The following is a 25,508-nucleotide window of genomic DNA, read 5'->3' as shown; positions in this document are numbered from 1 at the left end:
AAATGAGAGAAAGTGAATCTGCCAAAATTTGTATTATAGTGGGGGTAATAATACTCACTTTATGTATGATTTGATTGCACATAAAATAATAGCAAATTATTAATTAAAAATATATAACCTCATATATTCTGAACCAATATAATATTATCTAGCTAACAACGACATAAGCCGTCCAAAAACTATTAGCCGGCGTCACTATCCGCGTGTAAATTCACCGACGGCTAGTGCTTCCGGCTAATAGTTTTTGGGCGACTTGTTGGTCTGTTAGGTAGGAAATATTTTTTGTTTCACAATATATATGACTGTGTAATAGCTTTAAAATATTTAATCAATGTTATGAATTCTGAAAAATCTCAAATAAATATAAAATAATTCATTACTAAATTATAAATCACACTAGAAACCATTAAAAATTGGGTAAATATCATGAAAACCCTTGAACTATGTCCACTTTATCAAAAATACCCTGATACTTTTGAAATGTTCTCTAAACCCTCAAACTATTAGGTTTTTATCAAATATATCCTGCATCTATTTTTCGATTACCAGAATCGTGATGTGGCTCGCCGGATGCTACAGTGTAATTTATATTCTATTTTTTTAATGACATTGAAAAAACGACTTCGTTTCTTACCATATTCTATCGTGTTAATTCATAATTCTAGGTTATTAGCGTGAATTTCAAACACAATAGGAGTGAATTTTAAATTTCAGAGTGAATTTTTTTTGATGATATGGTACGAAATGACGTTGTTTTTGCCATTGCATTTTAAAAAAATAGAATATAAATTATATTGTGGCATCCGGCGAGTCACATCACGTTTTTGGTGACCGAAAAATAGATGCGGGATATATTTGATAAAAACCTGATAGTTGGAGGGTTTAGAGAACATTTTGAAAGTTTTAGGGTATTTTTGATAAAACGGGTATACTTTAGGGGTTTTCATGATGTTTACCCTTAAAAATTTTAAAAATCCTAAATAACTAACAAGCCTTTGAAATTTGTGTCTTTTGAGCACAAGCCGCTGGCTTTTCAAGGGGACGCAGTTTGTGCTAAAAAACACATATTTCAGCGGCTTGTTGATTAAATGTGTTTGATTAATTATAACATATGATTTAAGTTTTTCTTCAGTTTTTTTTCAAAGTCTAATAGCTTTAAAATATTTAATCAATGTTATGAATTCTCAAAAACATCAAATAAATACTAAATAATTCATTATTAAATTATAAATCACACTAAAAAATATTAAAAAATTAGAAACTCCTAAATAACGAATAAGCCTATTAAATTTGTGTTTTGTGAGAACAACCCGCTGGCTTTCAAGGGGGGGCGGCTTGTGCTAAAAAAACTCAAATTTCAGCGGTTTGTTGGTTAATTTTTTTTGTTTAGTTATAATTAATAGTTTCTCAATTCGATATTTATTAGAAACCAAAAAAACGTTATCATTTTATGTGTAATACAGTAATTCCAACAAATTATCCACCAAATAACAAATCCACAAATACCAACTCTATACATAAATTTCAACCAAATTAATTCTATACGAAAATTTAACATATATCAAATAAATCCACCAAATTATGCCTAAATCTACAACATATATCATATGAAATCCACGGTCCACCAAATCTATAACATTTATCCAAATGAAAATTCTATCACATATCTCTATAATTCGAAATGACATTATAATATACAAAACTAATATCTCTATGAATCCACCAAACTATAAATTCATAAGATATAAGTGATATGATCCTCGCCGGTAATAGTATGAACTTTGCCGGACCGATCAAACAAACACGCGCGGAAGACTTGATATGAACGACGAACTGGATTATCAAACAAAGTAACAAAGATAAAAGATGGAAATCCCAAAATATCTGAAGCTAACCCACGAAATGATCTAGGCGAACGAATCCCAAAACCCCAACGTGTAGTTGATGCAGCCACTCGGGGACAATGAATGACACGCGACGAGGGTTGGTGAACTCGCCGTTACGTCGATAAATTGAATTTTCTTGGGCAAAATTCAGGAAGAACTTGAAGTCCTCAAGAGAGAATAAACTCACGAATTTTATCTAAAAGATAAGACAAGTTTTTTTGTTCACATGCAGCCATATATATAGGCGAAACTAAACTCTAATCTAATGAAGGAAATAAACGTAAAAACAAGGAAACTTAAAAACAAGGAAACAAAAGAAAATTTGTTCAGCAAGTTTTGACAACTATGGAATGATGGCCAGCTCTGGAAAACTCTCGCTCTGGAAAGCGCCAACTCTGGAAACGCCAGCTCTGGAAAAACGCCCGCTCTGGAAAATAAAGCTCTGGCGAGAACGCCAGCTCTGGAACTTTAGCTCTGCTCTGGACTTCAGCTCTGGAACGTATGATCTGCTCTGGACTTCAGCTCTGCTCTAGCTCTGGAAGTCTGCTCTGCTCTGGCGATCTGTTCTACTCTGCTCTGGACCGTTTGCTCTGCTCCGGCATTCTAGAAGTTTGCTCTGCTCTGGCACTACTCAGCTCTGCTCTGTCATGTTTGCTCTGCTCTGTCATGTTAGCTATACTCTGAAGACCTTCTCTGCTCTGGCACAACGACTTCAGCTCTGGCGAGCTTGGCTCTGGTCTGGCGCGGGATTCAGCTCTGGTCTGGCGCGAGCTTGGCTCTGTTCGGGCTGCGTCAATAAGGGTGTGGAATCTTCTTGGTTTCAAGAAGAAGCCATGAAGCCGTGAATTCCTTCTTTTCTCTCTCGAAAAACCGTCAATCCTCTCTCAAATATGTGACCGTGAATTTCTTTTTTTTTTTGGGTTATTAGCCTGTAAATACACGAACTTTATTAAATTTCTGAAATTTAACATGACCTTTTTTTTCAGCCCATAAATACACGAACTTAGCACCTTTTCTGATTTTTGACACCGGCAAGAAATCCGGCGACTTATATATAATGACGTGTAATTTATTGCTTACATGGCTAATTATTTTGCTGATATGGCAAATTTGCTGGCATATTTTTTTATATTAATTTGTTGCCTTATGAAAACGACCACGTTTGGAGAATAACCATTTGTTTAAACCTTTTTTGTTTTCTTCCCAAGCCTGCACCATTTGTTTAAACCTTTTTTGTTTTCTTCCCAAGCAAATGGCGAATAATCCATTCATTTAGAATCAAACAATCTGAACATGTAACCCATTTGTTTAATTCCAAGATTTTCCTTTATTTTCGCCGCCTCAATAAAGCATTGAGGTCTTTGAAATTTCCTCTCGTTTGGTGAATACAAGTGAATATTTTTTTAATTGGAAGTGGGGGTTTGTTGTCAGGCACATCTTCTGAAGCTCGTGGTGGTCCAAACTTCTACAATTACAATGGAAAACAGGTAGGTCCCTTTTTTTATTCTTTATTCTCCAATAATCGAATGTATAGGATTTTGTTTTATAGGTTTATTACCCTAGAATATTTGAATATTTTTAGGACATTCCACCTTTCTGCATTTGGCAATTAATTGAATGGCTTTGTTAAAACTTTTTGCTGCAGAGACACATTTGCACTGTATATTACGCATGGTGGCAAATTTGTTGAATATCGAGGTAGAGAGTTATATATTAAGGGTGATATATTTACAAAGCATCATCTTGATGTAGACAGATTTGGGTATTTTGATTTGGAGGATGTGATTAAGGGTTTAGGGTATAAATCTTGGTTGAAATTATGCTATAGAATCCCTTCTTCTGAGAATTATAGGTCTCAAAAAAATGATCAAGATATACTTGATATGTTGAGCCATCTAACATTGACATGTAGACATGCAAATATTTATGTTGATGGTGGGATTAAAGTAGGGGGTTCTGGAGCAGTAGAGGTAGAGGAATTGAGTGCAGCTGAGCTAGATGAGTTATACAGAGAAGATCCTTTTTGTAAATTACAAGATGATATAGCTGAAGTTTATGATGAATTAGAGCATGTCAGTGCAAAGGGGAAAGGCAAACAGAATAAAATAAAATGATCAAATGTTCCCTATTTCATGGGCTGTTGTGGAGGTTGAGAACACTGAAAATTGGACCTGGTTCATAAAAATTCTCATGGAAGAGCTTGAGATGGATAATGGACTAGGAATTACCTTTATTTCGGACCAACAAAAGGTAGATTTTTGTTTCATATATATTGTTGATTCATCATGATTGCCATAACACTTATCTCATTCAACACTCATGTTATTCATGCAGGGTCTTATTCATGCAGTTAGCACATTGGCACCACTAGCAGAGCATAGAAATTGTGCCCGACATGTATATGCTAATTGGAAGAAACAACACAAAGGTATAACACTGAAGAATATGTTCTGGAATGCAGTTAGAGCCACATATGTTGAACAATACAAGTTGGCAATTGAGGATATTAAAAGTGAGAAGCCTGCAGCGTATGAGGATTTCATTGAGCGAGGGCCACAAAAATTTTGTAAGGCTTTTCTGAACACATTTCCTCGTTGTGACATGGTAGACAATAATATTAGTGAAACATTCAATGGGTACATAATAAATGCTAGAGGTAAACATGTTATAGACATGCTAGAGGATATTAGGTGCTCATTGATGGAGAGACAATACAAGAAAATTGTAGAAATTGAGGCCCTTCATGATAGATTATGTCCTAAGGTTAGGAAGAAGTTGGATAAGTTAAAGGCTCAAAGCAGATTTTGTATTCCACATCCTGCCTTAGGTGGGTTTTTTGAAGTGGATATGTTTGATGATAAATTTGTTGTGAGTGTTGAAGGTAAGACTTGTACTTGCAGAGCATGGGACTTATCAGGAATCCCATGTGTCCATGCCATTTCTGCATTCTATTTTTTGAAGCAGGATCCGGCTGAAGTAGTCCATGACTACTTCACAATTGAAAGGTACAAAAAGGCATATGAATTTGGTATAGCACCATTAAATGGTGAGAAGCTGTGGCCTAATGCAGAAGGGTGGGTTGTTAAAGCACCAAAGTGTAGGCGAATGCCGGGAAGGCAGAGGGTTAAAAGAAAGAGAGATGCTGATGAGAGGGACTCTACCAATCCAAATAAGCTGCGCAGATTCGGGTTAAAAATGACATGTCAAAAATGTTTTCAAAAGGGACATAACAAGGTTCGTTGCCAAAATGCGCCAGTTGAGAAACCTAAGAAAGAGAAGGTATAATTTGTAGTCTATAATCCTATTTCATGCATTTATTGTTGATACTCATTTATGTTGTTTTGATGCAGGGGAGAAGGGGTAGACCACCAAAAACTACCAATGAAATGAATAGGAATTCACAAGCAAGCTCAGCAACAACTATAACCACAGAAGCATGTTCAAACCCAACATTTGACAGAAGAGCTCTTGCAAAGGAAAGGGCATTGGCAAACAAGGGAATAGGTGTGTTGCAAACTGAAAGCGGTAATATCTATGTGAAGTCAAGCTCTAGGAAGAGTGTGAAAGCGATAAATCCTACAACTTGGAAGCCACCAAGAACGAAGTCCCCAGCAACTCAAGAAAGCACTAATTAGACAACATAGGTTGAGTTCAGTTTTTGTGAATGTAATAGCTAAGAAATTGTTGGTTTTTTGTAAGATACAATGTGGTTTTTCATATACTATTCGCATTGGTATAATATTAGTTGATTTTGTGACAATGGTGGTTATTGCTTGTAATGTGAAGTATATGATGAATTATTAACTGGAAGCTTTCTGTTTATGCTGCTGGTGGTATAATATTGGTTGATTTTGATGACTTATGAGTAGATTTTACATGTTCATAATTTTGAACCCACTATGTTGCAGAGTTTCATAGTTGAGTGTTGTCATATTTTGAACCCACTATGTTGCAGAGTTTCATAGCTGTAGAAAGCACTAATGTCACAGCCTAGTTATGGAAGGAGAAACAAGATCAATGGATACATGAAAGCACTATAATCTTGTTTAAAAACTTCATTTAGCTAGTTAAGTAAAATTGATACAAAAAATTGTAGCACAGATTTGACAGAGGAATCAAATTATGCTCCAGAAATCATCATCTGCATACATACAGATGTAGGGCTTAGTGGCACTTCAATAGAATTCTCCTAATACAAATACAATTAATTGAACACATATTTATTAGTAAAGCATCAGCATTCAAATTCATCCTTCTTGAATTTATCCTCCGTCTGTTACTAGACATCCATTGAGACATTCTCAAATCTCAACTACTTCATGCTTCAGCCTTATCTGGGCCCCCGTAAGAATATGACGATCTTCCAGAAGAAATAGCTTCCCAATTGATGTTCCTGATCCTGAAATTGGAGTTGACAGATGGATCAGAGATTGCCCATCTGGTTTCGAAGATGGCAGTTCATTTCGAGTCGCTGGTTGATAAGGCTAGAGATGAGCAGCAGCCTGGGAGGTGGCGCAGCAGAATTCGACGGAGGCGATCAGGCCGCGAAGGAGCGCTACGACAAGGCCAAGAGCAGGGGCGCGGGATTCACATGGCCGATAAAGGCCGATAAGGCTCAAGGTTACATGGTCCAGGTCCGTTCTTCTCAGGATTTGATGGAGAAGAGAGTTAGAAATGAGACGGATGGAGAGGAAAATGGTGTCTGCAAGCCCTAATCTTGGTGGCTACCTCAAAATTTAATTTTAATTATTCTAGCGTCCGATTAGCCATGTGACCATGTCATCTATTCCGATTAGCCATGTCATCTATTCCGGCCTCCACGTCACCAATAAATTAAAAAAAAATCGTGCCATGTCAAAAATCAGAAAAGGTGCTAAGTTCGTGTATTTATGGGCTAAAAAAAAAGGTCATGTTAAATTTCAGAAATTTAATAAAGTTCGTGTATTTACTGGCTAATAACCCTTTTTTTTCTACCTCTCAAACCGTCAATTCTCTCTCTCTCTCTCTCTCTCTCTCTCTCAAATGTGTGAAACCATGTTTTAATTCAAACTGAGCAAATAGAGCTCCCGTGTGCGCCGCTCTTGACCGGGACGATTTCGCCGAAGCCATTGCTAAACAGACTTCCTCAAAAGAGAATTAGCTGAACTAAAACAGAAACCAGCCGGATAAACTAAGCTGAGCAGAAACGGATTAGCCGCGATTCGGCGGCTCAGATTCGGCAGCTGCTGCTCCGACGCGAAGCTAGGGCAGCTCCGATCCGAAACTGAGGGGAGAAATCAAGAGATGAATACAGTATAAATGAGATTAAGGAGATCTCGGGCGACCTCCAGCAGCAGATCTCCAGTAGCAGATCGGCGCGACCTCCAGCAGCAGTTCTCCAACAGCGGCGCCACAGCAGCAGATCTCCATCAGCAGATCGGCGCCGGATATCGGAACACAGCAGACCTCGGGCGACCTCCAGCAGCAGATCGGCGCCAAACACAGCAGACCTTCAGCAGCAGACCGGCGCCGAACACAGCAGACCTCCAGCAGCAGCAGACCTCCAGCAGATCTCCGCCGGAAATCGGGATTTCCAATCTCGGATTTTCTCTGCACTTTCGCCTGTTCTAGCAGATCGGCGCCGATCCCAGCAGACCTCCAACAGCAGCAGACCTCCAGCAGACCTCCACTACCAGCAGACCTCCTGCAGCAGAACTCCAGCAGATCTCCGCCGGAAATCGGGATTTCCAATCTCGGATCTTCTATGCACTTGTAATCTCAGATCTACTCTGTTTGCTGTAGCGATAAAGGCGGCGGCGCCGCCGATATTGCCGCTTGTGCTCTGGTTTCTATCCGAACTCGAGAACCTTCTCTGCGGCGACGACTCTCGATTGCTTGGTTCTTCTGTTTGGTTCTGTGCAGTTGGATTGAGCCGTTTTGATTATATTTGCTGCCAAATTAACATTGGTGGTTTTAATGGAATGGAGAGAGGTGAGGAAAAGAAGGGTTGGCCAACCCTTTTCTGAGAGAATACCGGCAAGGCACCAAAGATATCCAAATCCTAGGAACACAAGCCTCAGTTCAAGAAGAACCTTCAATGGAACAGACGGTGGTAGATTTGGGCGGCAATCGACGGGGGGGGGAGTGGAATGGGAGGGATAAGGCGATTACCACTTTCTTCGTCAACAATTTGCCAGACGGCTGCAGCGCGAATTTTCTGAGAAGAAAGTTTGCCACGGTCTTGGAACCTACATAAGTTGTTTGTCCAAAAAAGAGGGATTTGCGTGGGAAAGCTTTCGGTTTTGTTAGGTTCGAGGGGGTGAGTTTTCCCGATAAGTTACTTGCGGATCTGAACACGCTATGGATCGGCAGTTATAAAATCAGGGTCTATAAACCAAGGTTTGAGCGAGAACTGAGGGCTGAAAGGCGGGAGGATTTGAAGCTTGAAGGAGTGGCTGATAAGGGTCAGGAGAAAGTTCGTGTTTTGGAGAGAGCGGATAGGAAAGCTGGAATTTCCTTCAAAGATATTCTCACGGGGAACGAAGGAAAGGAGACACGAGCAGAAGAAGTACTTCACTTCAAGCCAACGGAGGAGGAGAAAGCTTGGATACTTGGGGCGGTTACCGGTCTTCTGAAAAATGAGTTCTTGTGGGAAGAGGTCAAAGACGAAATCCTCGGAGAATGTTCGGGGAAATTGAAAGTTTCGACACTTGGAGGGAATCTCGTTCTCTTTCAGAGTGCATGCGGAGATCCAACTGAAGAAATCCTTAAAGAGATGGACGAATGGTTTCAGTTCTGGTTCTTGTGGAGTAGGAAATGGAAGATCGGCGATGTTTCGCATCAAAGAGTGGTCTGGACCAAATGGGTGGGTGTGCCTTTACATGCATGGAATCCTCGTTTTTTCAACGATGCATGTGCTAGCTTTGGTGCGGTACGTAAAATTCATGAAGGCACCGCGACAAATGAAAAGTTCGATGAAGCCTTCATTCAGGTTGCCACGGGCCTCTATTCATGCGACAGAATTTTGGATTGCGTGATTGAGGGAACGTGTTTCAAAATTCGTGTTGAGGAGGTCCGAGATACACCCAATCTCTGTGCCGGATGTAAGGCGGAGGAGGAGAGGACGGAATCGAACTCCGATTGGTCTTGGAAGGAGGACTCAACGGGGCCGGCAGATGCTATTATCAAGGATGACGACAAGCAATCTTACAACAGCGACGGGGTTTCATTGTCCCAAGGAACAGTCTCTTCGCTTCCACCTTCGCGTGAGGGGGGTAGAACAGAGGCTCTGATATCCAATGATGAAAATGCGGCGGAGGTTGTTTCGTGCGGGAAAAATGTGCCTAAAGGGAATGTGGGCGGCAATGTCAGAGGAAGACCTGTTGGGCCGAAACAAAGGAGTCCCAGGTCAGGCCCAACCGAAGCCCAGTCCAGTAAAGAAGATGAAGGCCCACATCATCTAGAGAGTGGCCCAGGAAATCAGGAAGCATTTCTGGCCCAGCCCTTTCTTGACTCTTGCGGTTTGGTCTCCCAGAGCCACCAAACAAGTGGAAAATCAGCGTCTCTTTTTGAGGAAGAAGTCACAATGGGAAGGGAAAATGGATTTGCGGAAGGTCAGGTGGGAGAGAGTTCATCCTGTCAAGTTTTTGCCAAAGAAACGAGTCTTTCAGCCGAGTCTGGATCGGAGAAAGACAAAGAACGCGAGGGCCAACCACGACAGTCAGAAGGTGAGGAGAGAAGACTTTTTCTTCAGGAAATGACCGAGAAAGATACCGCTGGTAAAGCTCTCGAAAATAACAAAAAGAAACAGAGCAAGAAATCGAAGAAGGTGTGCGAAACAAAGGGAGAAAACAACGGTTGGGGAAACTTCATTGCGGATTTGGAAACCGAAAGTTTGGAAATATGGAAATTAGGGAAAGCTTTGGGGCTTTCAAGCCAACTTACAGATCAGGAGATGGCCGCGCAAATTGAGGACCAAGAGGAAGGCAGCGTGAGGACAGAAGCTGGGAGTCAACCAAGTAAGTGTTCATGAATTTACTGTCATATAACATTCGGGGCCTTGGGAGTATTGGGAAACAGAAAGATGTTAGTGAGATTGTAAAAATGCAAAAGATTGACTTCTGTTGCCTTCAAGAAACAAAAATGACTGAGTTTGATTCATTAGTGTGTAACTCTTGGTGGGGTTTTGATAATTTTGATCTTGCGGTTCGGAATTCTGAAGGGCGGTCTGGTGGTTTGGTTAGTGCTTGGAATAAAAACGTTTTCCAAGCTTCTAGCAAATGGGACGTGAGCGGGGCTGTGGTGGTGAATGGAAAATGGGTTCAAGATGATGTTGGGTGTTGCATCATTAATGTCTATGCACCAGTTGGTTCGGAAGAGAAATCTAGACTTTGGGATGTTATCAAAAATATAGTGGAACAAAATGCCGATTGCGGTGTCTGTGTGATGGGGGATTTTAACGCGGTGCGGAAGCGGGAAGAAAGAGTCGGAAGTGGGGATTCTTATGGGGCAGCAAATGCAAGAACCTTCGACAGCTTCATCGGTGATAGCGGCCTTACAGAAATCAGATCTCAAGGGCGCAAATTTACGTGGTTTAAGCCGAATGGGATGTGTAAAAGTAAACTGGATAGGTTTTTGGTTAACGACGCGTGGCTGCGTCAATGGGAGGGGTCGATGGGACGTGGTCTGCAACGCACCATTTCGGATCATTGCCCTATTGTTTTGGTGTCAAAAGCAGAAGATTGGGGACCAAGGCCTTTCAGATTCCTCAATGTGTGGGTGTCACATCCGGAGTTTGAACAACAGGTTAGGAAAGTGTGGACAGCGGACGGAATGACGGGATGGAGATGCTTTGTGGTCAGTGAAAAATTGAAGAAATTGAAAACGGAACTGAAAGAATGGAATAAATCCACTTTTGGGAATATTGATGAGAAGATACAGGTTTTGAAGACTGAATTGCAAACTCTTGACCACAAAGATGAAGAGCATGGAATTGAGGAGTCCGAAATCATTCGAAGAAATGAAATCCAAGTGAATATTTTCCTACAGCTGAAAGACAAACAAAGGGTCTTGCAACAGCAAGCTAAGGTTCGGTGGCTCAAAAGCGGTGATCTTAACACGGGATTCTATCACTGAGCGATTCTTGGGAGAAGGAAAAAGAATGAAATCTTGGGATTATACTTTGGAAATCAGTGGGTGTCTAATCCAGGGGAGGTCAAATCCAAAGTACGGGAACATTTCGAAGTATTCTTCAAAAAAAGGACACGGGTTCTGCCAAACCTCCCCAACGATTTCCTCAAGAAAAAAATCTCTGATGAAGAGCGGAATTGGCTGTGCAGGGAGTTCGATTTAGAGGAGATTAAGGAAGCGGTGTGGAGCTGTGGTGGCGACAAGAGTCCTGGTCCAGATGGGTTCACGTTCTCCTTCTGGAAGAATGCATGGTCGACAGTCAAGGATGATCTTCTCCAAGTTCTGAAAGAGTTTTTCGAGAACGGGAGAATCCCCAAAGGAAGCAATACTTCGTTCATTGTTCTAATTCCGAAGAAGGAAGGGGCAGAGAAGATGGATGAGTTCAGACCGATTTCCCTGATCAATAGCTTATACAAAATCATTGCAAAAATCCTTGCAGGGAGGCTGAAAATGGTGATGGGGTCTATTATCTCGGACAAACAGTGCGCTTTTATCAAAGGACGGTTCATTCTTGATGGTGTGGTTATTCTCAACGAAGCAATTGCGGAAGCAAAGAAAAAGAAGATTGGTCGTATTTTCTTCAAGATCGACTTTGCTAAAGCTTACGACTCCGTTCAATGGGATTTCCTTGATGCTTTATTCGGTCTTATGAACTTCGATCAGAAATGGCGTAATTGGGTTAAGGGATGCCTCGACTCGGCGTCAGGCAGCGTGCTGGTGAACGGATCATCTACAGGTGTCTTCAAAATGGAACGAGGTCTAAGGCAGGGGGATCCGTTATCCCCTTTCCTCTTTTTAGTCATCGCCGAAGGGTTAAATGCCTTGATGGAGAGAGCTACTGATCTCCAGCTCGTGTCTCCGGCTGTTTTGGGGATGGATAAAATTTCTGTGTCACATCTTCAATATGCAGATGACACAATATTCCTGTTGGCAGCTAACGAGGGGAATGTGACTTTTATTAAAATGATCCTTCTTCTCTTCCAATTCCTTTCAGGGCTCAAAATCAACTTCGACAAGAGCAACTTGATGGCAGTGGGTGTCGAAAATACGTGTTTAAGGAGGTGGGCAAGTTATCTCAACTGTAAGGAGGGAACTCTTCCTTTCAATTATCTTGGTATCAAGGTTGGGGGACGGATGAATAGCAGTGTGGAATGGAGTTGCGTGGTGGAAAAAGTGTTGAGGAAAATCAGAGGTTGGAAGAAGAAATCTCTTTCTTTGGCAGGGCGCATCGTTCTTGTGAAGTCGGTCCTTCAAGCCATCCCAGTGTTTCAATTGTCTTTTTCCTTCATTCCTAAATCGGTAATTCACGACCTCAACTCCGTTTTTGGAAAATTTTTGTGGGGGGGAAGTGGCGTGTCTAGGTCTATTGCTTGGTTCAAATGGAAAGACATGTGTGTCGACAAGCTTCAAGGGGGATTGGGCTTTCGAAACATTGAATGGTTTAACAAGGTCTTGGTGTTTAAATGGGTGTGGAGGTACTTGGTCGAGAGGGAGGCGTTGTGGGTCAGGGTGATTAAATCCTTGTACGGGGATTTGTCAAGAGGGGAGGGGGGGGGAGTGGAGGGTGGAGAAAAGGGGCGGGATGAAGGGATGGTGGTCGAAAATTGTTGGGAGGGTGGGGAGGGAGGAAGAAAAGTGGTTTAGTGGCAATATTCAAAGGATTATGGGGAATGGTAGAGAGGTTAGTTTTTGGGGTGAGACGTGGGTGGGGAACAGCAACCTCAAGATCCTCTTCCCTAGACTTTTTAATCTTAGCCTCTTTAAAGATGGTAATGTGGAGGAGGCTGGGAAATGGACGGAGGAAGGGTGGGTGTGGGATCTCAAGTGGCGAAGGGAGCTGAGGGAGAGGGAGAAAGAGATGGAGGAAAATTTGCGGTCAGTCATTGGGGCGCTTTCTCCTTGCCCAGACCTCAAGGACGGCTGGAGCTGGAAGGACGCAGCGGGGGGAAAATTCTCGACTAAAGCGGCCTATGAGGAGTGCGCAAAGGCGGAAGGTGATCATTTTGGGAGACACATTGAAGCTAGCGCACAACTGTGGACGGCACCGGCCCCTAACAAAGCCAGAGTGACAGCTTGGAGAAGCATTTGTAACAGGCTGCCAACATGCGAAAACCTTCTCAAAAGGAATGTCCTTATCCCAGCCGAAGAACAGTGGTGCAATGCGTGTGTGTGGAGGGAGGAAACAACTGAACATTCTTTTCTCCATTGTCCGAAAGTTGACCGCGTGTGGGACAAAATCAATCAATGGATCGGAATGAAAACGGCTAAACCACAAAAAGTCGAACATCATTTCATGTCTTTCATTGGAGGAGGAAGAGGTAAGAGAAACAAGAACTTCCTTAAAGCTCTTTGGATCGGGACTGTTTGGCTGATCTGGAAGTATATGAATGAGAGTAGGATTGAGAACAAGAATTGGGAGGTGTCCAATCTTGTTAATGAGGTCAAAGGGAGGCTTTGGAGCTGGAACAAAATCTTCCATGTGGTCGAGTCCAATGTTCCTTTTACCTTGTGGTGCTCTAACGAGTACGCACCACTTGTATGATGTTTTTGGTACTCCTGGTACCGCCCCAGTATTTTAATAGATTTTTAATTGATCAAAAAAAAAAAAAAATCTCTCTCAAATGTGTGAGCGGCTAATGAATTTGCTAAAGCCGTGAATTCAATCTTAGTTTTTAACCTAAATGTTTACCAATGGGCCCTACCCACTACCCCATGACAAAATCGAGTAAATTAAGGCCTTTGATGTGATTTTATTTTCAGCCTTTGACTCTCTTTTTCAACTACCCATGCATGAGATTCCTTGGCGTGAGATTCCCCCTACCCGTGAGCCGTGCAAATAAACCCGTGAGCCGTGAATTATTTGCTTGTGTAATGACAAAAGCCGTGAATTATTTGCTTGTGCTTGCAAGGTTTTTGTGTTAATTAATAGATAATTAAAGTTTAATTGTTTCACAACATATGACTTTAGAAATTTTTTAACAAACATTTGCTATTATTTTATGTGTTACTATATTATTTTATGTGTTGCTCTATTATTTTATGTTTAATCAAATAATCTCAATAAATTGAGTATTATTACCCCACAATAAATCAAATTTTGTCAAACTCCTTCTCTCATATGTACTTCTTAATTTCACAAAATATATTAAAAAAAATTAGGAAATGAGGGTACGTTTGTGTATTATAAAATATTAATACGAAGGCCCAAAAATTTATATTTATGTATATTGTGAACAAAAAAAAATTATGAAGGCAACGGACGAACAAGCTGCCGAAAAACTATGCAAACCTATCAACATCAATTGTGATTTGGGTAGTTTTATAAGACATATTATATGGGTGAGTAGTTTTATAAGACATATTATGAATGTGGGTACTTTATATTCCCCCTCTAAAATTAATACTCTCTTCATCCCAATATTGATGGCTCATTTCTTTTGGCCACAGGTATTTAGGAGACTTATATATGTGATCCACATACTTAGTATAATTTAATTACCTTTAGTAATTATTAATCAAGGTGCAAAAATCCTTCATCAAAATTCAAACTTCAATACACAAAAATCTTCAAACCAGTCGAGCTCTAATACACTTAACTTGAAAATTTCAGCAGCAAGAACAGAAATCAAGATGGAATTTTCACCAGCAAGAACTCAAACACGAAAATTAAGAAAAAATATGGATTAAAATCAAAGAAAAATTGCTCGTGTCGCACCATCACCGTCTCCAGCCTCCAACCTCCGCACCATCGTCGTTGCCGACTCAACCCCTGCCGCTGTGAAACCTGTACAAAGGGAAATCAAGAAAAATTACTCCCGGAGGGTGGTGGAGGCGTGGGGCGGTTCCCTACCACCGTTAAACCTCTACAAAAAGAAAACAAGAAAAATTGCTCCTGGAGGGTGGTGGAGGCACGAGGCGGGGAAAATCAAGAAAAATCGCTCCACAACCCTCTGAAAAATGGCACCGTTGTTAAAAGACTAGGGTTTTGCAGTGAAGACGGCGCAGGAGAATGGTGGGGGCGGTGGAGGGAGGTAGAGGCGCGAGGCGGTGGAGGGCGGTAGAGAGTGGGGTGATTGGATGCGACGGAAGAAGGAGTAGAGAGAGAAGGGGACGGTTCATACGATACGAGAGATGTGAAAATTATGTTAGGTTTTGCCTTTCATAGTGTAATTAATTAATTTATTAATTTATTCTTATAATTAAAAAAGGACCCATGTTACATGGGACGATCCAAAGATAAATACGAACCAACAATATTAGGATGGATGGAATGATGATTTTGAAGGTTTGTATATTGAAAGTAAACTTTTATCATCTTAAGGCGCATTTACTTTTATTTGATGGATAAATAAATTATTGTAAAATAAGAGATAATAAAAATTTATACTTTTAAATATGAAAAAAATAAAAAACATCTAAAGTATAAATTTTAGGGTTAATAGCCGAAAAATACATGAACTTTCACTGAATTTTCATATTGCACATTACTTTCAAAAATAGCCCCAGAATACACCACCTTTTAATTTAATCGCAAATTGCACACAGCGAAAATCCCGATCACCCTTAAGTTTGACCGGCGATGACGTGGACAATATTTAATATTACATGGCATTAATCGTGGCTTTTTTTACACGCTGTCAAGCCACGTGGACAAGTCGACGTCGTTTTGCCCAAAAATTAAATTATCTTCTCTTATCTCTACTTCTTCCATGTGCCTCTGCAACTCCATGCGCAGACTCGCGGAGCTCATCTTCATCGGAGGGCTCCAGATAACCTTTCTAGTCACCGATGATATCTACGCCCGCCTCCATCGTCACTCCAACATCCAAACCCGCTTCCAATCCTACCTGGGCTTCCAAATCCGATCGATCCCACTTTCCAGACGGGTTGCCTGAAAACCACCCGTGCGGCGCCAAATTCTTGGAGCTGTTCAAATCTTTGAGGACTAAGACTAAACCTTTGCTCAAGGAATTCCTACAGAGCGGCGGCGGCCCGATTTCATGCGTAATTGCGGATGCGGGGCTAGCGTTCGCTTGTGATGTGGCTGAATGATGTCGGGATTCCTATTTTTCATGTCAGGATTATCAGCGTTGCTTGCCTTTGGGTATTCTTTTCTCTTCCCAAACTTATTCAATCTGTATGTAAAGATGGGAAATTGGGGGTTTTCTTGCATTTCAATCATGTCATTTTTGTTGTTGGGAAATTGGGGGTTTTCGTCCACCGACGACCGCAGCGAGCCACGGCCGTTGCCGTTGCCCTAGCTCCAGCGCTGCCCTGCGCTTATCAGATGCTGGAAATTGGGGGTGAAGGGGGCCGAAGAATGTGAAGGAATTGGAGAGATTAGAGCGATGGAAATTGGGGGTGAAGGTCCAGACGATAAATTAGGAGATTTTTCTATTTTTTGATTTTTTTTTAAATTTAAAAAAGCTTGACAAAACGACGTCGTTTTACTACATCGGAAAATCGTCCACGTCAACAAAATCCGATAGTCATGTCACCACCGATCAAGGTGATAGTCAATGCGAGTGCAATTTACGATTAAATTAAAAGGTGGTGTACTCTGGGGCTATTTTTTAAAGTCATGTGCAATATGCAAATTCGGTGAAAGTTCGTTTTTCGGCTATTAAGCCTAAATTTTATTATGTCTCACTTTACTCCACCCGCCTCCATGCCGTATATATCCCATCGTGGGGGCCATCAGTGGCAGCACATTTGAGGCAATGAGAGCTCCAAAACTGCTGCACCAATATGCTCTACAATGGAAGTCAGCAGCTAAGGAAGTGTTGAGCCACACCGTTCTCTTCGCTCAATTTATTTCCCTTTTGCACCTCACCGATAGCTACATTTGCTCTCCAACCCTAGTACGCTTCTTCCTTTTTTCTTTCTGATTCGATTATTATCAATAATCGTATACCCATTGAATTCTGGCTATTTAATTGCTTGAATTATGTGAAGGTTTACGGCCCTAGCATGCTGCCGACATTGAATTTCACGGGCGACGTTTTGCTGGTTGATAAGCTGTCTCCCTTGCTGGGGAAGGTCGGCACTGGTGACGTCGTTCTGGTACGATCACCGGAAAACCCTAGGAAGAACATAACCAAGCGCATTGTCGGCGTTGAAGGCGATACAGTCACCTTCCTGGTGGATCCCGGTCGCAGCGACCGATCTAATTCGGTGTTGGTACGTATGCGACTCTGGCCAACAATTTAAATTTTGAGCACTACTGGTGTCTGAAAAGCTTTGGTTGTAGTTGTTGGATTATATTTCAGAATAGCGGCCGACTGTTGTTTATTATTGTTCAATGTTTGATGTTTCCCGTTGTGGGTTTGTGCTTAGACTGTGTGTGTCACGTGAGATAGTGGCTTTAGGAGGGGACAAGAGTCGTTTTACTTAAGTAGAATTGAACTTTATTGTATGACTTGTTGTGCTTTTCCCTTATAAAGTGCTAGACCTTTGAGGAAATGTCAGGGCAGAAGAAATTTGGTGGATATACTTTACTGAGCTTTGTTCTTGAATCTTTGTGGATGCCTTTTTGGACCCTTCTTTATTTAGACTCGAAAATGAATTTTGGTTACTGCTAAACTATGAATGATTTGTAAGCATATCAGGTGCACTAACTTCTAAGGCATAGTGTATAAACCAAATGTTTGTTCTTCAATTACATGTATGGTAATGATGGCTTTGCTGAAATTACATGCTGTAAGTGCTTTATGAATAGCATCTTCTTCCTTGAGATTCTTGCCTTCATGGTTCTGGAGCATAGTCTGTCCTCGATGAAGAGGAATGTGCCGTAAATCAAGAGTTTATATTTTCTTACAGTTTTTCATGAAATGAGCATGGCTTTTGTGTCTGTCCAATATCTGGTGTCGCAAATTCTAATAGATTTCGTATATCATGTTCCTTGTTCTATGGAAAACATTAATTGGGTCGATATTCTCACATGTGTTTCTAGTTCAAGTTAAAGGAACTTGTATCTTCTGCATAGTTGAATGCTACGATGAAAAATATCCGTGTTTATGGAAATATGATGTTTTGGTTTACAACAATGTTGCTGGACACATTGATGAATAGAACTGCTGTAGTATCAAGGAATATTAATAAATTATACGATATTTGTGAATGACAGGTACCGAAGGGTCATGTGTGGATTCAGGGAGATAATATCTATGCATCAAATGATTCACGGCACCTTGGTCCAGTTCCTTATGGGCTGGTTTGTGGGAAGGTCTTTTGTAGAGTAAGCCTTGCTGCCATGTTCTTGATTAATTATCTGTATAACTTGAACTGTTTAATATTTTCAGTTTTCTTGTGCACTGCTTGGAAGCTTCATGCTTGCTTACGTTACAGCTTCAATCAATATCCAGCACTTGAGACTGTTTGCTTATTGCTCCCCTCCCCCCTATGAATTGGTTTGCATCTTTGTAATTTAAACTGCTATCTTCTGATTTTGTAAGTTTGGTAAATCTGGATTAGCGGTTTGCCAATTAATGTTTTTGGCTTGTGGTGGTGATCCTTGATTAATTATGATGAAGGAAGATGTGCAACATGTAGGATGTGATGGGGTTAATATCATTTTTACCCTAACATATGCACGCTTTTGTGTCCGCTCCTAACGTAAGGGTCCTTAATGCTGGAGCCTTAATGTTTTAAACGGGTTCATATTAATGTCTGGACTACCGGATTCGGGCTGTCTTGCCTACATCACAACCAAAAATCCACGTGAGCAAAAACATGGCTGCTGGAATTATAGACTTGGCATTTAGAATATGTTAAATACCATTTAATGGCCCAACGTATACGCTTATATATGTATTTGTCCTATTTTGCTTTCCTTTTATTTTTTTGACATGTTTGATTAACTTTATGAAATAAACTAATTAATTAATTATTTCTACCACCCCTCCGGCGCGGCCAACTTCTTTGACACCGCCGCGATGAAGGAGGTGCTTGCTGATCATTGGTGCTGTTCTACCCAATGTTGGGGAGGCTGAAGAGGGATGAAGACGGCCGAATAGAGATCAACTGCAACACCGAGGGCGTGCTCTTTGTAGAGGCGGGATAGGGTGGTGGATGATTATGGAAACTTCGCCACGACTTTGGAGCTCCACCGCCTCAGCCTGGTGGTGGATTATTTGCTGCCGTCCATTCTCCCCCGCTCCATTGGCGGACGCCTATGTATTGGACCTTGCTGTTTCCAGGGCTGCCTTGACCTTAACCTTCCTTGTTGTTATGAGTGTTTCTGGTACTGGTGGCGTTGACAACGTCTCAAGTACACCTCCTGGTCTGTTTTCTCGGCTCCCGGATTTCCGACACCCACTTCCACCGCTGTGCTGGCCAACGCCTCTGTATCGGACTTGTTTGTGCTTGCTCCGCTGTCGCTGCCGGTGTGGAGAGTGCAGGGATGTAGTGATGGTCATCATTGTTGTTGGTGTCATCGTCTTTGGGAGGGTGTTGGATTGGAGAGAAGGATGAGGGAGGGAGAGAGATTAGTAATAAAATAAAATAAAAAAAATTAGTAAAAATTTGGAGTGCCACCTAAGCAAATCTGCGAAGAGGGCCCAAATTTGGAGTATCACATAAGCAAACCAACCTGAATTCCGGTCATCAAGACATCATCATGAAAAATATCAAAGGTTAGGACCCCAATTAAGGACACTTACGTTAGGAAACAAACATAAAAGCGTGCATACATTAGAGTAAAAAGTGATATTAACATGTGATGAGTATTAAGACATCCTTGGACTTCTAAAACTCTTTACTTCAAAGAAACTGAAAACTGCTCAGATTCAGGTGTTCTAGCTATTGCAGACCTAACATTTTTTAGATCTCAAGTGGGCTGATTCAATGCCTATCTACTTGCTGTTTGAATCAATGAGGTAAGCGGTCTGCAGTCTGCAGTCTGAATGAATTTTCTGGGCAGTGGGCCCAACTTAGTTTCGTATCGACTGGCCTTGTCCCATGCTTGTGTAGGGCCGGATGACTTTGTTCTTGGGTTGTAGCAAGCAAAGCTTTGCATTAGTTAAACCTATTACATACATTTTGATTGTTAAACATGAATTCGTAACTTTTATAAACTATCGTATAAAAGCACATGTATTTTTAAACGCTACTGCAAAGTGTTAAATTTTACAATATTGTGACCTTTTCAGTGTTGCATATCATTATTGCACAGTTTCTCTTTATTCGATTATCTGCTATGTTTGTGATAACTGATGAGTGTACTTAGGTGTGGCTCCATTTTAGATTAGAGTACTTAATTTTAGTTTTTCTATATCTAGTTTATTTTATTAATTCTTTTAGTTTCCCATACTTGGTTCAGATATATAGCTTACTCAGGGTGTGTTTGGTTAAGCTCCTTTATTTATAGAGATTTTTAGAGTTGGTTCTGTGTCTAAGTAAATCTTGAAGCTTATTCGAAAGAGCTTTTAAGCGCAGACAAGTACACTCTTGGTCTGCTAGTATTCCTAACCATATATTTTCTGGCTAACTATATTTGGCTCTTGTTATAGTACTTTCTTGGGCTGTACTTAGGTTTAGTTTATTTAAGTGTAGCTTGCCTTTTTTTTTTTTTAAGTAACACTTCTTCAATAAAAATGATAATATGAATGATACATTTGGTTATTGGTTATGGTAGGTATTAATTAAGTTAAGCAATTGTTCCATGCTATTTTTAAATGGGGTCTTGTGTATAACACAAATGAGTTGGCATATTGGGGTTTGTCTCGGGGATAACTGCCTGATGCTTTAGTGGTCAGAGAACTAAATATGTTGTCCTATAAAATGTGATACTGTACACTTACTTCAATTGGTTATGACATTAATAATTCATTTCAAGGTTTAGTCGAGCAAGTGATCCTTGGTATTTTGAATTAGGGTCTTGTCTGCAACACATAAATCAGAACAGTGGGGTGTGTTGTGGTTATAACCGTCTGATGCCAATTGGTATAGAGAATTGATGAAAGTATAACCTGCTAATTGCAGATGAATGCATTCTGTGGAATTTATAGATGTTTGGACTGATTGCGTCAGGTCGTATTGGCAGTCAAAATTTTAAGTGTTATTGATTTAGTTAAGGCTGATACATTTCTTTCTTAATTTAGGGTTTGCTTATCCATTCTTATGACCCATTATTTATGATAACTAATTTGCTTCACATTTCTTATATTGAAAGATATTGCCAAGAGCGTTTAATAACATATTAACATGCAAATGCAATACGATAAATGCACATTCTAATTTACGCAAAAAAGAAAAAATGAGCCAGTGCACTAAGTGCTGCTCATTTGTCTTGTCATAATGGGTTGGCCTGTGCTTGAAAACTTTGCTCTGACTAGAATGGACTGCTTGCAGACTTAGCTCAGATTAGGACTGACCCACTTGACCTCTTTAATATGGTAATACTTGCATTCTATCTATAATTAACACGAGTCACCAAATAACTCCCCATCCCAAAGAAGCTAGTTTCTCTCAGTAATAACTTTTGTTGGAAAACATATAAGGTTCTCTCCTTAATGTGTGACGTTTTTAATGTTGGTTGTTGCCTACTCTATCTTGTGATTAACAGATCAATCAAAAAGTAACAACCCTCACCCCAAGGAAGCTATTTCCTTTCAGTAATATTTTTTTTCTGATTTTATGTGATAATTCTGAACATATAAGGTCCTCTCTATAATCCATGATTTCAATTTTTGAGGAAGAATGCCAAGTGTGAATAGTTAGATAACATTGTGAATAAATTATCAATCAACTAATCTATCCAACGCATATGGGTAGTCGTAAGGTCATTACTTAAGAAGCTCTAATTGCAGGTGTCCTGTGCAATATTTACTTTATCTTGTTGTTTTTTGTTATGCAGGTATGGCCACCTCAAGAATTTGGACGTTTGGGACAATAGAGCTACGAGAATCATAATGTAGTTATGGGTATGTTGGCAAAAACCCTATTATTTGATTCTGTTGCCCATCTGAACCTGGCTTTGCCTCTGTTTGGTTGACCTAAACATGGTGTAACATGGAGTACAGCTTTCTCCATGTGTTTGCCAAAATTTCAGAATAAGCTGAAAGGGGGAAGAGTCAGACAAATTTGTTTATTCGAAGGCAACATGTATATAAGTTTGTTATTTGTACGTCTCTTTCTGCTAGTATCACAACCCGGATCGCAGAATGTCTGATTTAATTTCACTATTTTATAGGTTGCAAATGAAAATTTGAGCACTAGTTGTGTGAAATTGGTAACTATATATATGTAGGTGAAGTGAGGAAATATCCATTGGTTCCTTGCTAGATAGCTGTCAAAAGCTTCATCGACAGGAAACTGTGATCTGCCCTCAACTTCTCCAGAATTGGTTCAGTTTCAAAATCAATCAATGCTTGCCGAGCCTAACCATGTCTCACTGTCACGGGATGTCATATATACTGATTACCAAGGCACTACATTGTTTTCCTACTCTAATTCAATTCACTAGGTATTGGGAATGATGCGTATATAATTTCATACAGCATCTTCAATGTCAATCTTGACTTATTACTACTATTCTAGTGTAAAATGTAGAGTAATTTCATTTTCTATCTCCAATGGTTAACTCAACAATGGACCATTGCTCTTAACTTATTACTACTATTCTTAAATGGATTATTATTATTAGAGATGATGGCAAAAAAATTTATGAACTTTAGAAAGAGTTGTAATTTTCACCTGAATTTTTAATTAAGTCAAAAATGCATGAATTTATATTTTTGTTGCAATTTTTACATAAGTTTGATTTTTGATGGAATTAGAGCTTAATTGGTAGTCGGAAGTTCATCTGATGTTGGTCTAACATGTGATGATAATGAGTATTTAGAGGCTCAAATGTGTAAGAAGGTAAAAATTAATATATTTAATTTAATTTCGACTGTCAATTAAGTTCTAATTCCATCAAAAGTCAACTTAGGTGAAAATTAGAACAAAAATATAATTCAAGTATTTTTTTGGGTTAATTGAAAGTTCATGTGAAAATTACATTTTTTTTAAAGTTCCAATATTTTTTGGCCATTATTATTGTTATTATTATTATTATTATTATTATTATTATTATTATTATTATTATTATTATTATTATTACTTTTTTTTTTGAACTTTGGGGGGAGAGGAAGCGATGGAGTTTGACCCTTGAATATCATTGTTCGTAGACAGGAGTTCGAACCGCTTGGTGTCCATTTGGGGACATATTATTATTATTATTAGAACGATTTTAGGTACCATAAGATTAATAGATAGAATAACTAGAGGAATAATGTGAAAACACTAAATACAGTAAAATAATATCACTCACCAGCTCAAAATTTTCAGATCAGACTTCACACAAAATATTCTCAAAATAGCCATAATTTGCATAACCTGGGTGTGGAAAACAAATCTTACGAAACATTGAGCATGTTTATCATTTTAATCTAACCGCTATTCTATCATATTAAAATTATAATACCGTGATCACATTATATAATACCAAGATTCCATATTTAGAATAATTATACAACTCAAATATAATTTATCACATAATAGGATTTTAACCTATTAGGCTACCCATACAATACATAAATTAAAACAATAACAATAATTAAAATAGTAAATAAGAAAAACTTACAAAGAGAGAATTTTTATAGCAAGTCTTCACACCTCTTTACAAATATTTATTACAATGGAAAGATGAAAGAAAGCTACGGGAAAAAGGGATGTCCTTCTTCCTCCTTTATAACATCTATTTATAGCACTTAATTTAGTGCAATTATTTAACCAATGTCACACCTCAATTCTTGAAGGAATAAACTATAATCGAGGTGCGACTAAAATCATAGGAATAAACAAGGGAAGAACCTTGTGAAATTCGGATATTAGGATAAAAAGGTCAGGCAACGCCCTTTGAATGAAGAAAGATAGAAATCAAGTGATACTAATCAATCAACAACGTTCTAAACCTCAGGATTACAAGTTAGGTTTCATGCTTATGATAACCAATGTTAAATAACATAGAGCTAGAAGTTGAGAGTCTACGCTCGATAAGAAACATAATTCAGAATTTAACATAAAGGTCTTAAGTTAGAGAAACAAAAAGACAATAAGAGCTAGTGCAACAGCAGAAGACAAAATTCGGAGTTGAACCCTAGCCTCAGCTCTGCCCCGTCAGCACCGACCAATCAACCTGAAAACATTTGAAAGTATTTTTGGGCTAAGTACTAATGTACTTAGTGGGCTAGCATTTTTATAAACATTTCATAATCATAAGAGCAGTTTATCCAATCATTCACGACATAACTTAGAAGGTTTTAAAGTAAATGAACTTCTAAGCATGTTAAAATATTTCATTTTATTAGCGCGCTATTGTCACGCGCTGTTTAGTTACTCGCTGTGATACCGGACCCTTTAGCCACCGACGTATCGCTTTCTCCCATGACACTTGCCCTGAGGACGTAACTCATACAAGTTGAATTGACCTCGGGATGCTACCCAGGTAGGCCTTACATGATACATGCTCCGGAACACATCCAGCCAAGCACCCTTATAACGCCTCTTACATGAATTAGTGCCCGATGGAGATCAACCCACCGAAACAACTAACAAGTGTACACAATTCTCAAATAACGTGTTAGACCATAAGAGAACCTCGATCGATCCATGAACTGCGAGCCTTAAACATAACAGAGCGCACAAAAATATTTATTGGATACACATTTTTGCATTTCACGAAACATTTAAGCTTAATAGCTAAATCATACATTTGGAAAATAAGCCCACTTGTATAGGCAATGCCTGTCGTTTATTCTTAACTCTGAATCGGTATAGCAGTGCCTAGTCCTCACGATCCACAAAGCCTACAAAAAATCTATAATCTTAATAGGTCTCCTGAATCTAATCTTAAGTCATGGTGTAGTGCTTATCATCCTATGATTCACTTAGCCGGGTTTTCAAAATTTATTAAATATTTGAAAACTAAATTCTTGAGTCAAGGACACCAACAATATTATTGCTCGATTTTTCTTAACTAATTGAATTAATAATAAAACCCATTTAATCATAAATGATTCTATGTAAAATGTTTGATGCAAAATTAATTCATGCTTTAACTCACATAATTAAATAAATATATTTAACATATGCACATAATAAGAAAATACTATTATGCAAACTTTTTCAAAAAAAATAATTAATTAAACTAAAATAAAGAGTCAAATTAATAAATCAATTAAACAAGTCCATCAATGAAATGGAAGCCCATATTATTTCAAAAACTCGCAGCCCAAAAAGTAAATAGCAGTCCACCATTTAACAAATTACCCAACCCAAGTTTTCAAAAATAAAATTCGGCCCAAAGGCCCACTCTCATACCCAAACCCTCACCCTTCTTCTACAACCTAAGTCACGCACACACACACAAACAATGCTGATCTCTCTCTCTCTCTCAAACCCTGCCGACTC

The 25,508-nt window shown here is 39.5% G+C and overlaps 2 protein-coding genes across 6 annotated transcripts; both read left to right on the top strand.

Moving 5' to 3' along the window:
• The first annotated feature begins 3,885 nt into the window (after nt 1-3,885).
• On the top strand, nt 3,886-5,641 carry LOC130986841 (uncharacterized). The gene is made up of 2 exons (XM_057910367.1): nt 3,886-5,165; nt 5,237-5,641. The coding sequence occupies exons 1-2, from the start codon at nt 4,206-4,208 to the stop codon at nt 5,519-5,521; spliced, it is 1,245 nt and encodes a 414-aa protein (XP_057766350.1). The 5' UTR covers nt 3,886-4,205; the 3' UTR covers nt 5,522-5,641.
• An 11,056-nt stretch (nt 5,642-16,697) lies between these two features.
• On the top strand, nt 16,698-22,640 carry LOC130986840 (mitochondrial ATP-independent inner membrane protease subunit 1a). 5 transcript variants are annotated; one of them, XM_057910364.1, is made up of 5 exons: nt 16,698-16,915; nt 17,010-17,234; nt 18,181-18,291; nt 21,910-21,976; nt 22,303-22,640. In XM_057910364.1, exons 1-4 carry the CDS (start codon nt 16,775-16,777, stop codon nt 21,946-21,948), a joined length of 516 nt encoding a protein of 171 aa, XP_057766347.1. In that variant the 5' UTR covers nt 16,698-16,774; the 3' UTR covers nt 21,949-21,976; nt 22,303-22,640. The 5 variants fall into 5 exon arrangements, 4 of the variants coding, with proteins under 4 accessions (XP_057766347.1, XP_057766348.1, XP_057766349.1 ...); XM_057910365.1 differs by having other exon boundaries at nt 16,704-16,915; nt 22,246-22,640; XM_057910366.1 differs by having other exon boundaries at nt 16,704-16,915; nt 22,076-22,640.
• The last annotated feature ends 2,868 nt before the right edge of the window (nt 22,641-25,508 follow it).

The sequence above is a fragment of the Salvia miltiorrhiza genome, chromosome 5 (assembly GCF_028751815.1).
Source record: "Salvia miltiorrhiza cultivar Shanhuang (shh) chromosome 5, IMPLAD_Smil_shh, whole genome shotgun sequence".
NCBI classification, from domain to species: Eukaryota; Viridiplantae; Streptophyta; class Magnoliopsida; order Lamiales; family Lamiaceae; genus Salvia; species Salvia miltiorrhiza.
The sequence above is the reverse complement of the archived record's forward strand: the minus strand, read 5'-3'. Positions and strand labels throughout refer to the sequence as shown.

What these genes read in the sequence shown, in the direction of transcription:
- LOC130986841 (XM_057910367.1), top strand. Translation starts at nt 4,206, where the DNA reads ATGTTATTCATGCAGGGTCTTATTCATGCAGTTAGCACATTGGCACCA. An exon ending in AGAAACCTAAGAAAGAGAAG is followed by an intron (nt 5,166 to 5,236) that starts GTATAATTTGTA and finishes GTTTTGATGCAG; the next exon opens with GGGAGAAGGGGTAGACCACC.
- LOC130986840 (XM_057910363.1), top strand. Translation starts at nt 16,775, where the DNA reads ATGAGAGCTCCAAAACTGCTGCACCAATATGCTCTACAATGGAAGTCA. An exon ending in ACATTTGCTCTCCAACCCTA is followed by an intron (nt 16,916 to 17,009) that starts GTACGCTTCTTC and finishes AATTATGTGAAG; the next exon opens with GTTTACGGCCCTAGCATGCT. An exon ending in ACCGATCTAATTCGGTGTTG is followed by an intron (nt 17,235 to 18,180) that starts GTACGTATGCGA and finishes TGTGAATGACAG; the next exon opens with GTACCGAAGGGTCATGTGTG.